Source organism: Canis lupus, chromosome 9 (genome assembly GCF_011100685.1).
Source record: "Canis lupus familiaris isolate Mischka breed German Shepherd chromosome 9, alternate assembly UU_Cfam_GSD_1.0, whole genome shotgun sequence".
Taxonomy (NCBI): Eukaryota; Metazoa; Chordata; class Mammalia; order Carnivora; family Canidae; genus Canis; species Canis lupus.
The window spans coordinates 3,615,077-3,632,183 of record NC_049230.1 but is presented as its reverse complement, the minus strand read 5'-3'; the positions used below and the strand labels follow the sequence as shown (position 1 = coordinate 3,632,183).

The window sequence follows — 17,107 nt, the reverse complement described above, 5'->3', positions numbered from 1 at the left end:
GCACTTCGGGGCGGAAGCACGTAATTGCCAGTGCTTGACCCAGAGCTCTGCCCGCCGTGGCAGTCGTGGGAACGTGTGTGGCTCCACAGCCTGGGACGCAGAGCCACCCAAGGGCTGCGTGGAACCAGTCCCATGTGGACTTTGCATGAAAGAGAATTACACTTCTGCTGTTAGCTACACGGAGGTTCTCTCAGGGCTGTTTGTCGGTGCGGAGTAGCCTCGCTCATACTGACTGATGGTGAGTTTTTCTACTAGAAAAAACTCAAAGACACAGAATCTCCCCGGGAAGAACCCTATGGACAGTGGAGACAGACGACCACAAAGCCTGCAGTCTTCCGTTTGGTGCGGGCTGAGAATGGACGTGAGCCTGGGATGGATGGAATGAGATCGTTGGCGCAGGTGCTTGAGGCCTGAGGCCTGGGCTGGCCAAGCGTACTTGCTCCGTAAAGACAAAGAGGTGCGGGTGTTTATAGGACACCTGTCTTGAAGACGCTAAGACACGAAACCTTAATCGCCCCGTAGGCATTGAATCAGCGGCTCTTTTGGGGTTAAGCTTATTCTCTATCCTGTTATCATAAAAGTGTCCTGGGCAGTTTGTTTTGGAGGATCCTCTGTGAAATATTCTGGCGGTAAATGCTTATGGCTACACCTCCTGGGAAATGTGGGGGCTTTATTCTCCAGTCCGGGTGGACCGCTATTTATCAAGGGGATGGGCAGCCCCCGTCCTCTCTGGCTTTGCCGACTGCGTCCCGGAATGTTCCTCCTACACGAGAGACTCCAGTTCAGCTAATTGTGGAAAAGTCAGCGTCAAGAGGCTCCACTGTGTCCTCTCTCGTTAGGAGCGATTGTAACGGAGCCCGTGACCCCAGGGACTGCGAGGCTCAGTGTGGCCAGAAGGAAGACGTTTTCAATATTTTACTGTGATTTCCTGGACAATAAGACCAACGGAGACACAGCGTGCTTCCGTGCGGGAAGCCTGAAGGGCCCCGTGAGAGCAGCTCTCCCCAGATTAGCTCACGGAGGAGAGCCGGTTCCGGACGAAGCCACGGTGGGCTTCTGTTGGGGGGGGGGGGTTGGACAGAGATTCTGAAGTTCATTCAAGAGAATAAGAGGGGAGAGCTAACATTTCTCTGAAAATGGGGGAGCCGGGAGGAGGGGCCGGCCGGAGCCAGCAGCGTTCGTGCGCTACCCTGGCGTCCAAGAAGAGGGGGCGCCTCCGTCAGCTGCACTGCAGCGTCCTAGCGGCCGGGGATGCTGGGAGCACCTCCTCTGGCCCACCCCACCCACCCCGGGCCCGCCGTCCCCGCCGTGCCCCTCACCATGACGATTATGTCCCAGAGCTCCTTCAGCAGGCGGACCTCTTTGTGACAAGCCTTGAGCTGCCTGTAGTCTGGGACCGTGACTTCGAACAGGCTCCCGGACTTGCACAGGGCTTCCATGGTGCTCTCCATGGACGCGATGCTCTTTTGTTGCTGGAGGCAGGCGAGGGGGGCAGTCAAGAGCGGGGCTCGCGCTCAGTGCCGGAGCCGTGCCCCGACCCCGGGCACCGCCCAGGGGCAGCTGTCCTCCTGGCGGGGGACGCAGCAGCACCCTCTCCCTCCCGCCTTCGCCTGCCCCTGCGTCCGGCCGCGTGGCCAGGCCCTCCAGCTTTGGGAGTTCAGGCACCAGAAGTGACTTTCACGGACCCTGCACCAATGCCCGATTTCCTCCTGAGAGGTTCGAGATTGCTCCCTTCTCACCTCCTGGGTTTTTTTTTTTTTTTTTTTTTTTTTTTTTTTTTTTTTTACATTACTAAGCATTATGTAGGTGATGCATGATTGCGTTGAAAATGAGAACAGTCTAGATAAGAGGAGGGAAGCAAGGGTCACTCCGAAGCAGGTGAGTGGAGCAGGTGCTTCGGCGTGGAGCCGGTGAGTGTCTGCGTGGATGCGCAGGTGCTCCCCGCGTGTGCGGGCGGCTCCCAGAGGCCTTTCCATGCACGGGCCTGATCATAAACAAGCTCACGCTGGGTCTCTTCAGAATCCAGTCTGGGGCCCAAGGGCTCAGGGGGAGGCCGCTCACCCCCCCACTGGGTGCGATGTGAGATAACGACCCTGAAGAGCAGGAAGGGTCTTCGGAAACAGTGGCTTCGAAGCCATGCGGGGAGCGGAGGCTGGGGGAGGGCACGTGTGGGTGACCCCAAGGGCACCGGGGTCTTCGTGCTCCTCCGTTGGAGGCCGCGGTCCCGAGCCCGAGGGGCTGTCAGGCCCAGCCTGTGGCACCTGCATGTTGGATGCCAGTTGTGGACATGGCAGCAGGAGCAGAGGGGGACCTGGCGGGGCTCGGCCACGGGTACACGGTGGCCAGGGAGGGAAGACGACAGGTGAGTGCCAAGCGGGGCGTGACGGGGCCGGGGCGGGCCGAGGTACGGCGGGGCCCCGCGGGCCGGGACGCCAGGGCTGGCGCGGACACCGGGCACTTGCCGGGCCCCAAGGCCAGGAACGGGAGCCTGGGGCAGGGCTGGGAGGGCGCCGCGCCCTTGGGTGACGCACCTTATTGAGGGACTTGTAGGGGTCGGGGTCCGTGAAGCTGAACGGGGCCTCTCGCCGGAACTTCTCCCTGAACTCGTGCTGCTTGAGCTGCCGGAGAAGCGCTGGGTCACCCCCGCCCTGGGCTCCGGCGCGGCCACCTGGAGGGGCCCCCAACCCCGGGGCTGCGCTACCTCGAACTGCTGGCACTTCCGCCTCAGGATGTTGACCTCGTTGGCCTGCAGCGGCGCCACGTTCTGCTTCACCTGGATGGCCAGCTTCTTGGTGTTGGTCCACTGCTCCGGCAGCTCCTGCGGGGACGCGCAGGGACCCTTCCCTTGTCCGTTCTTTAAAGAACTTTCTGTCATGAAGTATTACGACTCGCAGGGAGTCGCAAGACTAGCACACGGGGTCCCGTGTGGCCCCCGACAGCGTCCCCAGGGCGGTGCCTTCTGCAGCTGCCGCTGGACCCCTGAACCGGGAAACCCGCCTCGGCATGTCTCTGTGAACCAGACGGCAAATTGTCCGTTTTCACCCTGTTTTAACCTGATTCCTGTGCACCTGTATGCGTGTGTTTGCGTATGTTAGATGTCCATGTTGTACACGCATGTTTGTGCAGTGTGCGCGTGCACATTAGTATGGTATGCACACATACCTGCACATGCATGTGTCGTGTGTGTAGGATTGTAAGATGTTCATGTGCGTGTGCATGTGCAGGTGTCTTATCGCACGTACACATTTGTGTGTGTGCATGCACACGTGCATACACGAGTAGCACACCCATGTACTTGCACGTGCATCTGTCATGTGTGTATGATTGTAATGTGTGTGAAGGTGTTGTATGCATGTGCAGGTGTATCACACGTACATGTTTGTGTGTGTTTCTTTTTAAGTTCTCCACGTTTGAGCAGATATTGGACTTTTGATCATAAAATATTTTGAAGAAAAAGAATCCCAGCCCATGAATTCTTCTCCCACAAAAGATTCGTGTTTCCCTCTCCTCTACCATCAGCTAACCTTCTGTGGGCGGCGGTACCTCTCAAGGCCCATTTCACACCAGTCGCCCCTGGGCCGGGCCACGCACACTTCGCATCCGCACCATCCGCTGGCCCCTGGGCAGAGTGACAGGGCGGCCACCAGCCCCGTGACAGGCTGCAAACTCTGCTGTCTCCAAAGTAGGGCCCCGGGCAGTGCCTCCCGCCCCTCTGCCCCCACCCCACACCACCGCCACCCCGTCTGCCCCAGGGTCCCGGCCCAGATCCAGAGCAGGGCGGAGAGCAGAGAAAGGGGGTGGTGGGCGGGGGCTTCAGGACCCTGCGTTAGCTGTGACGGGCGGGCAAAGGCAGCCTGGAGCCCTCGTCCTGCCCAGCTTGCTTGGTCAGCCTGCCACTCGGACCTTCCGGTCGGGGAGTTCCCGCAGCAGCCGGCCCCTGCCCGGCCCAGGGCCTCCACTGATCCTGCTCCCTGTCCCGGTCCCCTGCACCCCGGGTGGGCCCGTCCTCGGGCCATGGGATGTGAAGGCCTTGGTAATCCAACAATTCAATGGTGGAACCACTGGCTCGCTGTCCCTTCCTTTGCAGGAACCTGCACCCCTGCTGCGAGGGGGCCCCCAGCACTGGGCGCCCCCTCCACCTCCCGGCACTGGGCTGCTTCCTGCCCCCCACCCTGGACTGCATCCCACTGTCCCCCAACCGTGGGCTGCTTCCCCCAACCTTCCCTGGAAGGTTCCCAGGCACTGAGCTGACTTCCCTCCACCTTCCCTGGGTGCCCCCCTCCACCCCCCCCACTGGGCTACTCCCTTCTCCCCTGCCCCGCCTGCCCTGGATGGCATTCCCCTGCCTCCCAACACTAGGCTGCTCCCTGACCCCCACCCCCTGGATGGCAGCCCCCACCATCCCCCAACACTGGGTTGCTCCCATACTCCCCACCCCCTGGATAACACCTCCCTCCGTCCCCCCAACACTGGGCTGCTCCCCACCCCCACCCCCTGGATGGCACCCCCATTGTCCCCCAACATTGGGCTGCTCCCCACCCCCACCCCCTGGATGGCACCCCCACCGTCTCCCAACACTGGGCTGCTCCCCGCCCCTGCCCTGGACGGCGTGGCGCCGGCTGCTGCCCACCTGCAGCTTCAGGTGTGTCTCCTCCGGGATCTCCTCCCCATAGGTCTTAAGCAGCTCGATGGTTTGCTTCAGGGGCTCGAACATGTTGTCGGTGGCCACCTGCCTCTCCTTGACCTTCATCAGATGCCCCATCACCTCCACGAGACCGTCGTAATCCCCTTCCTTGAGGGTCTTGGTTAAGCCCGTCCTGGTGACTTTCATGAAGGCTTCTAGGTCGGCCAGGCTGTGGAGCAAGAGGCCCTGGTGAGGGTGTCACCCTCTCTGGTGGGGGCGCGTGGTGAGGCAGCCCTGGTCGGGGGAGGCGGCCGGCACGGGGGCTCCCCGGTTACGCTGCGGGGCCCTGCCGAGCAAGGGAGAGCTCCTGTCCGCCTCAGGACCCCTGCTCTTGACCCCGGCCCTAGGGCCCCAGCTCCACCCACTGGCCTCCCCGCCGGCACTCCCCGGGGCCCGTGCCCCCACGGCCCCGACCGCGCAGTCACTGGCCCACGGGCGACATGTCGGGCTGCCTTGCCACCGCCGGGACCCCAGGCATGGAGATGCTCGACGAGCAGGTGTCCCACTCACAGCCAGGTGACCCCTGCCCCCTGGGACCTACTCTCCATGCGGGGCAGGGGGCTGCTGGCCTCTACACCTGGCCTTCACCCCCAGGCCTGCCCGGGAGGAGCGCCCCACCGACACCATGAAGGCCTGTTCTCCGGCTCTCCTCGGCCGAGGTCAAGGTCAGGGTGGCGGCAGGAAGGGCCACGTCCCGGCACCCACCTGCTGATGACGTGGTTGCTCAGGTGTCGCTTGAACATGAAGCTCCAGCGCTTGATGGTGTTGAGGAGCACCTGCTTGAAGGGGCGACAGTCGCACTGAAGCCAACCGTTGAACACCTTGGTGTTCTCACACCTGGACACTTCCTCGTACAGCTTCTCGTAGGAATTGATCTGGAAAACAGAGCCGCTGCTCACCGTCAGGCGGCGGGGACCCCCACGCCCCAGCAGCCCATCCCCAGCTCCGGCAATCTGAAGAATAGGCCAGAAGCTCGAGGTGACCGCGGTCAGGGTGATGCCGGGGCTCCTCACGCTCTGCCAGCTGCCCCCCCCCCGGCAGCGTCTCCCTGCGGGTGGGTGGCTCCTGCTCACAGGCGCCTCTCCCCCCGTGCGTGGGGAGGGGGGTGTGCGTGCGAGGTACTTGTCTTCTTGTGTCCTATCTGTCCGACGCTCGGGCACCCGGGGCCTTGCTGCCCCTGGTGGGACGGCCTCTCCCAGGGCTGGGAGAGAGACCCCCCGGGGGCCTGCCTTTCATCCACAGACTAACCCCGAGCCTGCTCCCCAACTACCCTGTCCTAATCCCCCAGGGCCCGGGACCAGGCAGCGAGGGGCCACCCCTACACCCAGGAGCCCACCGACAGGATTCCCACTAGCTGGTCCTTCCTTTCCCGTGGAAACCACAATGCGGGCTGTGGATCCCGCCTTCCTGCCCCTCTGTCCCTCTGTCCCTCTGCCCCGGGACCGACCCTGGGCCATCCCCCTAGGCCCCGTGGGGACGTGGTGTGCCCCCTCCTCCTGGACCCTGGGAGTCCCAAGCTCTCTCCCATGGCAGTCCCTTGCCCTGCTGGGAGGCACCAGACCAGAATAATGATAAAACCCACATTTAAAAACCACATCCCCAAGGTTTGAATCGAGCCCAGGGAGCCCCCCCGCCCCCCGGGAAGCCCGCACACGCACCTGCTGCTGGAACTGGGCCAGGTTGGGCGGCGTCTTAGGGACAGCCTCTTGGGCGCGGTGGTCCAAGTCCTCGGGGGCGACCGCGCGCCCGTAGACCAGGAAGTGCTTCATGAACTCCTGGGGGTCGTCCGTCCAGAGGTAGGAGTACCTCTCGAAGGAGTCCTGGTACTCCTCGGCCTCCTTCATGGCGCTGATGACCAGGTTGGACATCTCCTCCCGCATCTCTATAAGGTCCGTCATGTCCTCCAGGTCTGCCTGCGAGGGGGCAGGGGAGAGGCACGCAGGTGAGCCAGCGTCTTGCCTGGGGAACCGGCTTCGACCCGAGCTCTGCACCCCGGAGGGCGGCTCTCTGCCCCGCGGAGGCGCTGCTAACCTCTCAAGGTGGAAAACCGAGCCATTTGCCGCTTTGCCGGGCTCTCCCGTGAGATTATCTGGGAGGTGGCTTTGGCCCCGCCGACCCCGGGGTGGCTCACACACCGACTCGCTCGTGTGGGAGTAACTTAGCACCTGCTGTGTGCATGCAAAGGGGTGGGCACTGGCCACGTGGAGGGTGGCGGTCCAGGCATGGGGCCAGACGTTCCTCAAACAGTCACTGACGCCAAGCTTTGCTTTAACGTGTAGCTGGCGGGAGGTCGGGGAGTGTTCCCCGAGGAACCATTGTCCTGGGAACCCCTGGACTGGTGCGCAAAGAGCAAGAGAAGCAGCAAAGCACATGCAAAGGCCCTGCGCTGGGAGGGAGCAGGTGCTCGAGGACCTCAGGGAAGCTGCTGTGAGCGGCTAGAGCAGGGAACAGGGAAGGCCTGATCTGGACAGAATCTTGAATTTTGAGCCACAGAAAACCCGACCCAAGTTGGTTTATGCAACAAGGCAACTCAATGACTCATGAAACTGGAGAGTCTCGAGGTGTGGGGGCGTGTGTGTTAATTATGGCTTTTATTTTCTGTATCTTAAGCTGCCTTGATGTCTTAAAAGCTCGTGCTGGCTGGGGAGACCCTGCCCGTCTGGGGACTAGCCCATCCTGAAGGAGAGAAGGGCCCCGAAGGGCACATACCCTTCACCTGCACACCAGCCCGCCCTGGGTCTACATCCCCACCCCACCTCCCGGCAGGTGACCCTGGAGCCCAGAGTTGCCGACATTGATGCCAACTGGCTAGTCCTCAGCTGTTTCCCCTGCTGGTCCTGCCTTTCCTGTGGATGCCCGCCCCCACCTCGGTGAAAGGCTCGGGCCTGGGCGTTCCCTTCACCGCACCCCTGCACCTGCCGTGACCCCTGTGGCCCTGCCCTGCTTGCCAGGCCTCTTGATCCTATGGGAGCAGCAGTAACTTCTCTCCTGATGGCACTGGCTCTCCACACTGGCACCAGTCACCTCCACAGATTAAGACCCCACAGACACAAACGAGACCGGAGAAGGGGGCCGTGCGCACAGGCTGGGGTACGGCCTGGTCAGCGGACCCTTCTGCTTAGCTCTAACCTCCTCCACGTGTGTCTTCACCAGCAGGTGCAGGAGCTCCGGACACCGGAGCACACCGGGTCCCACGTCCATCCCTGAGCTGATCTCTGGTGACAAGCTCTATTCTGGACCCTGGAACGCTTGGTCGAGGCACATCCCCTTTGTGTGGCCACGAAGTCCTCAAGTCATTGCCTTTGCCTGACGCCGTCTGCCTGGAAATCCCTTCCCACCCTTTAAGACCCAAACTCAGCTCCTCTGGGAAGCGGTCCTTGACGCTGGGGCATATTTCCTCTGTGCACTCAGCTCATCACGTGTGTGTACAAACACACATGCACACACGTGTGCACATGTACCTTCTTCCCTGAGAGCACAGAGCCTCCTGCTGTAAGTACTGATTGCAAATAATTCATGCCTGTTATCACAAACCTCAAGCAGCGCAGAAGTGTTTGAAATAAAAACCCCTGCCACCCCCTTGTCCCTGCCAGCTCCCTCCTCACCCCCATCCTGTTTCCAGACGTGAGCGGTCCTCACGGTTAGGAGCGTATCTAGAGAAAGTCAGATTTCTGTTCGTTTCAATGAATGAAACCGTCTTCTAAACGTCGTTCTCCGACTTGATGGACACTCAATAACCTGCCGCCAGCCCTTCCCACCCCTGCCTCGTCCAGATGCCCCCGGATGGATGGGCCGGAGGCTGCTGAACGCTCCCCTGCTGGATGGCACTTCGGTCCCTTCCAGTTTTTGTTTCACTCTTGCACAAACCATGCCCTGGCACACACGCCTCCTCAGGCCTCCCTTCTGGGGAGGCAGCCCTTCCTACGCCTTCCGCGTCCGAGGATCTGCTCTGTGTTTTGCTGAGGTTGTTTACTGCGTCCACGGTACCTGGACGCACAAGCCAGCGAAGGCCCATTTGCCAAAATGCCCGCGTGCCGAGGGGACCACACCTTGAACTTGTAGAAGCAAGCGCGATGCCAGGGACGGGGGGTAAGAGCGCACCCTCGCCATCCGGCTGGGGCGGGGGCGCGTCCACGGGAAAGAAAACCATGCCGACCAGGGAGGAGCCCCTCTGGGGAGGGGAACGCAGCCTCTCATCCTGGGGACCTCGTCACACATCACACGCTCGGAACCATCAGCACGTAAAATGTAAGTGACCGGGCGCCGCTGAGTTGGGAAGAAGCCGCAACAAGGGAGCCACCACCCATGTGGCGCGGGCCCCGACTCACCTTGTAGCTCACCCGGCCCTTGGCCAGCCGGGGGATGAGCTTGGCTGCATTGTAGATGTCGTTGATCAGGCCCTCGATCAGCCTCAGGAAGCCATGGTCCGCGCCCACCTCCAGGGACGGATGGAAGACCAGCCCTTCCTCGCTCAGCTCCATGCAGACCTCAAACAGCGGCGCGACGCTCTCCTGAAACAGGCCGGCCCGGGGTCAACGCCCTGAGTTCGGTGGAAGCCCTCCCAGGGCCCTGATGTTGTCTCGGGGGACCCCAGGGCCTCCCCGCACTGCCCCAGGGGACCCCTGAGCAAGCTTCAGGGAACCGCGCTCATGCCACAGGGCCCAGAGCAGGCCGGGCACTTGGCCCCCAGGTTCCCGGGTACATGAAATGAGGATCATGGTTTTATAGAACAGAGCCCCGGGGTTGCTGTGAGGACTCAGCGCGTGGGAGGCGCAGGGGTGCCGGCCGGCTCACCCCCAGGCGTGGGCAGCCCCGCCGCGAGCCATGGGGTCACGGCTGCTCCGGAGAGCACCACCCTCACATCCACGGTGCTAGGCGGCTCCCCCACGAGCATCTTGGCCTCGTGACTCATTGACAGGAAGACAATTTCGCCTTAAAAGATGAAATAACCGGTCGACGACCAGTCTGGTTCCGTGTCTCCACTGACGAAGTTCTCGGAGGTGCCGGCGATGAGGACCGGGTTATATCAATCCCAGCTCGCCCTCGTGGTGGACGATGGCGGGTCACAGCTAGGTGTGTGGGCTCGACGGACAAGACCGGGTGCAGCCGGGTTGCACGTGAGACGATCCTGGGAGCTGAGCACGCGTCGGCCACCATGCAACAAGCCTCGGTGACAGAAGCGTGACGGCGTCAGCCTTCTCTCGTTATTTCCCATAGAACGTTGGGTGTCGGTGGACGTACACATGACAATATGCCAGGGAGGAACGTGTGGACGCGGTCATGGCACAGTATCGGGCTCAGTTACCAATTTGCACTCTAGCATTTGGAAAACGGACACTTCTCTTCATGAAAGAAGAAATTGATATTAATTTTTTCATGTTTCATCGTGATCTTTTTAATGTCTCTCTCTTATGTTTTATTTTCATGGCAAAATTGCCTTGCAGGCCAATTAGTTGAGCCCCTAAAATGGCTGGAGCTGAACAGGAAGCAGGCTGGTTTTCGCTGTGCTCCAGAAAGGACAAACGCTCACGTCCACGGGAGGATCCCATTCGTAAAGCAGGTGCTCACTGTAACCCTGTCTGTCCCTGGAGCCCCCTCGCGAGGCTGCGAGGCTGAGGGTGCCCGCCTCATTTGTCAGGTGACCTGGGGGAGGTTAGCCTAACACACCGGTGATCCTCAAAGTATGGGCCGAGGCCCACAAGTGGCCACGAGATCCACTCCACAGCTGCTCATCTTCCAAACATAGTCCCATGACGGCCCTGTGGGCGGTTGACTCGAGAACCCACTGGTTTTCTCTGTGACCAAAAGGGATGGTGTTTCCTAGTGGCCAAGTGAACTGCTAACTGGTACAGAAGATCAATGGTCCAAAAAAAAAAAAAAAAAAAAGGAAGGTCAATGGTCACAAACTCAGATGCCCAGCCTTTTCTAAAGCCTCTCACTCAGGGGTCTGCTCCTGCTGCTGGGCCACTTGCAGATATGGGGACTCTCCGGGATTTTTGGGAGAATGACATTTTGTCATCAGGACATCCGTCATGTTTTGATTGCCACCGATTAACTACTAATGACTTAACTTGCTGACACTTCGCATCATTGTGGGCTGCTTGGTGAACCTTATAGTCGGTAGTAATGATGACTTTCATCCGTAGAATTTCGGGTCTGTGCTCATCTGGTGTCACGTGAGCTGGGCTCAGACATGAATCATCCATCCTCTGCAGCTTGTACAAGGGCATCCTGCTGTCCTCCCCACCATCTTTCCTGCGGGTGCGCTAGGTGGGATGGGGGACCTTTGATCTTCTCCTACTGGCAGTATTCAAAATCATTTGGGAATTATCGTAATGGGAAAGACACGGGGGGGGGGGATGAGGCCCCACCCCCATGGAAAATGCTGGAGAATGCCAGGATGAAATTAACCAGCACAGCCTCTTTGCTGACCACGCTGAACACTTCCACGGACCCCTCGGAGGGCCGAGTAGGTTAGTAGCTGATGCTGCTGATGGGAGGGTACCCCTGCCCCATCTACTTGAGTAGCGAACACTGCCCCGGGGCAACAAGGTAGGACCGTTAGGTATCCTATAGCCTATTTATGGAACGGCAGATTTAAGGTGACCTGAAGTTCTGAGTGCTGGGACCTAAAGAGGGTCCTGGGATACAGGACTTTCAGTTTTAAAACCAAGGCAGGTAGTTCACCTTCTGCAGGTTCTAACGGCTGTTTATTTGTAACAGGATAGCCTGGTCTTTCATCAGGGAACTGTAAACTATAGATTCCAAGGGAGACCTTATAACACCGTTTTTATAGCACAAATCTATGAGTATCTTATACTTATAACTCACATCCAGGACCATGTTGTCTATGAAGTAATTCAGAGATTTGTGGATGAAATGGTCATACTCGTCCAGGACCATGTTGTCGACATAGTTGACATAGTCTTTCCAGGACTGGCTGGTCGTATCTGCTCTGAAGAGTTCAGCATTTTCCTGCAAATAGGACCACACGGCTGGCTGCCATTTCACGGGCTCACCCGTTCACTCTTTAACCAGCTCTCTTGGCAACTCTGGGACGCTCTTGTCCCTGTTCCCCTACTCCAGACACACAGAACTGCTTTTTTGCTTCTCGAATCTGCCAGATGCTTTCCTGCATTAGGGTCTTTGCATAGGCTTCTCCCTCCCATTCTGGCCACATCTAGCTTCTTCTAGGTTTCAGCCCAGATGTCACCTCCCCACAAAGGAAAGCCCTTCTTCACTACCTCCCATTCATCTCAGATTTGACTTCTGTCCCTGCTTCTCACCTGTATTCCCTCTAGCAATCCATTATTTGTGCCTACCATGGCATGGATGACAACCCTGAATGCCTTTATGTATGTGTGTCTAGTCTGTATCTCCTCTTGATGCCAAGCCATATGAGGATAGGGGTTGATTGTCCTTTTCACTATTGTGCCTTACGCATACAGCAGGATGCCTGGGACAAAGCAGGAGCTAGGGAATGGATGGATAGGTGGTTGGCATGTTGAGTGGATGGATGGGTGGATGGATGGGTGGATGGATGGGTGAATGAATTTGTAGATAGGAGGACAGATGGATGGATGAGTGGATAGATGTGTGGATGGATGGATGGATGGATGGATGGATGGATGGATGGATGGATATGTGGATGGGAGGATAGATAAATCTTTAAGACACTGAGGTGCCATAGGGAACAAAACGATGACTATGACCCAGTTCACACCCTCAAGCAATTATGTTCTAAGAGGGGAAAGAAGACACAGACCTAAATAACTTCAGTGTAAGGTAGAAAGAAATGGTTCAAATGACTATCGTATGCATAGAAGACTCTGGCAACTATGACAACAAAGCCTTGTCGGCTTGCTGGTCTCCACTTCTCCTAGGTTCCTGCCCGCTGCTGCCCTGGCTCTCCGCCTGTCTTGTTGCTGCGCTGTGAACCCTTCCCCTACCCTGGCCAACACCCATTTCCAACACATCTGAGAGTGTTGCAGATTAATTGGTTAATTCTTCCAAGTCATGTTTGCAGTTTAACATCTTAATTTAGGAGACCTTCTGGCACCACAGCAGAGGGGAAAGGAAGAGGATCTGAGAACGAGATAAAATATTTTGGTCCAGTCAAGTCACTCCATTAGGGTAATGACCTTCCAAGCAATGGCTTGACCATGAGAACAGCCAACCATAGACCCTCCACCCAGTGGGGCCCACAGGCTGTCTGGGGTGATGATCCATCATTTAAGTCCATATCCATGATTTTGTACCAAGCACTGGGAAACCCCCAGAAAACTGAAAATATCTTGAGCTCAAGGGAGAATTTTCTCTTTTTCAGGCCAATGCAGAGCTCCACCTTTTACATTTGCCTCAGAAATAAGCTAACCTGCGAGCTAGAAAGAAACAGCTGCCAAGTGAGGAAGGCATGAGAACCCCCACACTGGCAGGAACCCAGGCGGTGCTTCCAGGGGCGCCTGGTGACCATCTTGCCTCCTCCCTCAGAACGAGGCAGCACGTCCCTCAGAGTGAGGCCCACGGCTGTTGAGGCTGTGGGCAGAAAGGGACAACCTATGCTCTCGGGAGTGCAACGTGTGTGCTTGCACAGCACCCTGATTTAAACGTGTTGGTACCCATGCACCACGTACACACGTTCGTTCCACATTCCTCCTCACGCTCATGATGGGAGACCCTGAAGGACACCGGGTACACACTCAGTGCCCGCCTCACACAGTGCTTCTCAGGGAAACAAGACGTGTTGACCTCGTACAAAGATGTCACTTGTCCGTACTGCTCTGTGCAGGGTAGGGGGTGCCGACCCCTTAGCACAGAGGGGGGCGGGACTCATTGCAAGAGGAACCTGGCTAACAAGTGTACGTTTAGGATAGTCTGCTTCTTGAAAATAAGACTCCCAGACTAGAGATCGTAGCCTTCTATGACTCTAACGTCATTCTTATGGCATCTCTGGCTCTCCCTCTTCTACCAAGAGTGAGCGGCCTGTCGGAGGCCCCTCTGGCTGAGTCCTCACCGCGACCATGGCTTGGATCTTCAGGCCAGCGTCCTTGACCGCAGCGTAGCGCTTGTTAGAATTGACCACCCTCCCCTCCAAGTCCAGCAGGGCTTCCTTCTTATTGTCCTTCCTCTCAAACATCGGGTTGGCAGACCAGTCCTGTCAGGAAAAGGGGGGAGTGAGGAAAACAAACACTGGGGGGGAAAATGCCTGTGGTCTCCCGGCTTCGCCCCATGCTCGTCAGTATGAATGTCCTTGTCCCTCAGAGAGGCCTGGGAGCCCCTGAGGGATTGCCAGGCACCTCCAAACCAGTCAGGGGCTCGGGGCAGCGAGGAGACCACTGGGAGGCTTTACCCAACTAGCCCAGAGGAGTCACCCTGGGGTCAGGGCTGTATGGGCAGAGCTGGGCCAAGCGTCCATAGCTGCAAATAGCAGGTCTAGTGGGGATGAGTCCCTTTTGTGGGGGCAACTGACTTGGGGCAGGGAGGTGCGGGGAATGGGGGGCTCTGGCCCTCCTGCAACTGGGAGTCCTGCTGCAAGGATGCTAGTCATCTATAATTATAATTTTGCTTTTACTCAATTATCCAATAATTAGATTTTTTTAATCTTAAATTTTCATCAGAGTGATACACATATGGCAATGAAACCCATAGCAGGTTCTGGACAAAACGTGTTCCCCCTTGGCCCCAGCCCTCTCCATCCCCCTGCCCTGTTTCCCAGTGGGAACTTCAGCTCTACCCCCGATAGCTGTCCGCAGTGCCCTAGAAGGTTTGTGGGACTCTATGTTGGATTTAGCCACGTCCAGACCATCTTGAGCCTCTGGTGTGAACGACAGGGCTTAGCTCACCTGCCTCCCTCCTCTGCCCAGTATCTGATAACTATATATACCTTTTTTTTTTTTTTTTAAATTACTTACTTCAGGTCTAAAGGACTGATTTGAATTGTCTTCTTTAAAAATTACTTGATTTTCTCACTCAGCTAAGGAGTCAGATGCTACCTATGGTCTTGTTTTGCTGTTGACTTTTGGATGGAGTAACCCATGGGAGGGCCTGTGCCTGGGAGGGCCAGGGTTCCTCCAGACTTCACCCCTGCAGCCGAAGGCTGAGTGAGCTGGCCCGCCATCCACCCCTCGCCTTTCGGCCCTGCAGCAGCTTCTGAAAGGAGGTAGGGAGGAGATGACGAGGGGCCAGGCCCGAGAGGCCGGCGTGATTACTCTCCCCGTACCTGGGATTAATGTGGGAGGTGGTCAGGGCCAGCCAGACAAGGGCATGAGGGTGAGGCCCCCACGATGGGATTAGTGTCCTTACAGGAAAAGGCAGAGACTAAACTCTGTCTCCACCACGAGAGGACACAGTGAGAAGGTGAGCATCTGCAAGCCAGGAAGCAGCCCTCGCCATGAGCCCGCCTCTGGAGCCGAGAGCCGTCTAAGCCTGCGGCGTCGGGTGGCAGCAGCCAGGCACACCAGGACAGCGAGCCCGGGCCCTGGCCTCCCCTCCTTCAGGGCGTCTTTGCTGCTCTGACGCAGAGGGCGAGCCACGTCAGCACGCATGGCTAGCCCCAGCGGCCTGAGCCGGTGGCAGCATCACTCCTCTCGTCCTCGTGGGCCCCGTGGTGAACGTGGAGACTGTGAGTTCCCGACGGGGATATGCGCGAGCGAGTGAACGAGTGCAGAAGGTGCCCACTCACGAACTGGGCAAATACGGCCCATTTCACACCTAACCAGGTCCAGGGGACAGTGACAGGAGGGGGCTCACATCTGGACACAGCGTGGTGGCGTTTCTGAGCCCTGAGGGCAATGAGGAACTTGACGCCGTGTCTCCAGAGAGAGCAGGGGCGCCCATGGGACAGCCACTCCGCCCCTTGCCTTGTCAACGTGAGGCTACGAGACGGGGACCATGATGGCTGATTGTGTCCCCCAGATTCCCAGGGGGAGGCCCTGACCAATACAATACAGGCACCAAGGCCTGTATTTGGAGATGGGTTTTTAAAGAGGTGATTGAATTAAAATGGGGTCACTAGGGCGGGCCCAAAGCCAATCTTGTGGGTGTCCTTTTAAGGAGAGGAGCTCAGGACACGGATGCGTACAGAGGATGTACGTCTGTCCACATGAGGACACGGGAGGAGACGGCCGTCTGCGAGCCCCGGAGAGAGGCGTCCGGAGAACCAGCCCGGAAGGCTCCCCCTATCTCGGAGGTCCAGCCTCCAGGACTGTGAGCAGATACACTTCTGTTGTTTTAGCGGCCGGGTTGGTGGGCTTCATCGGGGCAGCCCGAGCTCACTAGAGATGTTTCTAGACCATTGAAAGGAAAGGACCATATCCAGACATCCTTTGCCTGGGCGGGATGGCTGTCAGCGAGGTGAAGTCAAGAGACACAAGCAAGGACCCAGACAGTATGTCATCAATGCACACTTCCTGCCTGCAGACACATCCTGGGGAGATGTTCTACTCAAATGACAACTGAATCAGGAAAAATAAACAGTGAGGGGCAATGATCCTTGCCTACGGTTTACGGAATACACCTGAGTGGATGGCAGTGAGGTGAGCGTGAGCCACAATGCAGAAAAGGGGGCTCACACTGTGACAAGGCAGAGGAGGTTCGAACCCAATGACGGCCTGAGTCAGAAACATGAGAATCTCCCGGCTCAGAGGTTGGTGGGGCGGAGGGGGTGGTGGTGCAAGGCTGCGTGACCTGAGGTCCCACGGGGGTGCCGCGGTGGGCGTTGTCATTATACACCGTATATACCGTGATATCGTGATGGAGAAACACAGCCTACACGTGACTGTTTCGAACACAAAGTGGAGCCACATAGTAGACCTTGAAAACTAACGACCGGGGAGAGTTAAAACTTGCCCTGGGGCGTGTTCCATGGACGCCTCTGTGCATCAGGGCCTTGATGACAGACCGTGGGGAGGCTAGTGTAGGGTATCCCCCCCCACACACCCCGTTTCCTGGATTGGACTTGAGTGGAAGTCGCCTCGGTGCTTCACAGAGCGGGGCTGAGCCTCTGACACCGGCCCGCCCCTTGCTCCCGGTGCCCGCCTGGCACAGAGGGGACCCCGCAAGCTCTCTTGCTGAGCTCAACAGAATGGAACAGAACTGACCTCTGCGGGCCGGCCCGGGACTTCCCTGCCCTGGACCACCTCTACATGGCCGTGTGGTCCAGAGCCTCAGACAGCAAGTTCCCGCTGCCTTTGGCCCTTCTTAAGAGCTTCTCCGCGTGGTCCCTTTACCCAGGGACCCTCTCCTGGGCCTCGGATTAAGCCCCGCTCGGTGCCTTGCCGCTTACTCACCTTCATGGCCTGAGAAATCCCATCTATATTTTGCTTTGCTTTTTGTATCCTGTTCTGCAAGTTGTGGAGGATTTCTCGCATCTCTTGAATATATTCTAACACACCTAAAATGTAAACATAAAGGTGGTGGTGAGAT

At 58.1% G+C, this 17,107-nt stretch overlaps 1 protein-coding gene across 3 annotated transcripts in view; it reads right to left on the bottom strand.

Moving 5' to 3' along the window:
• DNAH17 (dynein axonemal heavy chain 17) overlaps positions 1–17,107 on the bottom strand; it is a 95,765-nt gene that overhangs the window by 56,702 nt on the left and 21,956 nt on the right. For all 3 annotated transcript variants that reach the window (XM_038546433.1, XM_038546434.1, XM_038546435.1), the window contains 10 exons: positions 16,972–17,075; positions 13,698–13,838; positions 11,516–11,659; positions 9,013–9,195; positions 6,343–6,597; positions 5,390–5,559; positions 4,631–4,853; positions 2,702–2,818; positions 2,532–2,618; positions 1,320–1,472 (listed from right to left, as the gene is read on the bottom strand). In XM_038546433.1, coding sequence (XP_038402361.1) covers positions 1,320–1,472; positions 2,532–2,618; positions 2,702–2,818; positions 4,631–4,853; positions 5,390–5,559; positions 6,343–6,597; positions 9,013–9,195; positions 11,516–11,659; positions 13,698–13,838; positions 16,972–17,075 — 1,577 coding nt within the window. The remainder of the gene's footprint in view (positions 1–1,319; positions 1,473–2,531; positions 2,619–2,701; positions 2,819–4,630; positions 4,854–5,389; positions 5,560–6,342; positions 6,598–9,012; positions 9,196–11,515; positions 11,660–13,697; positions 13,839–16,971; positions 17,076–17,107) is intronic.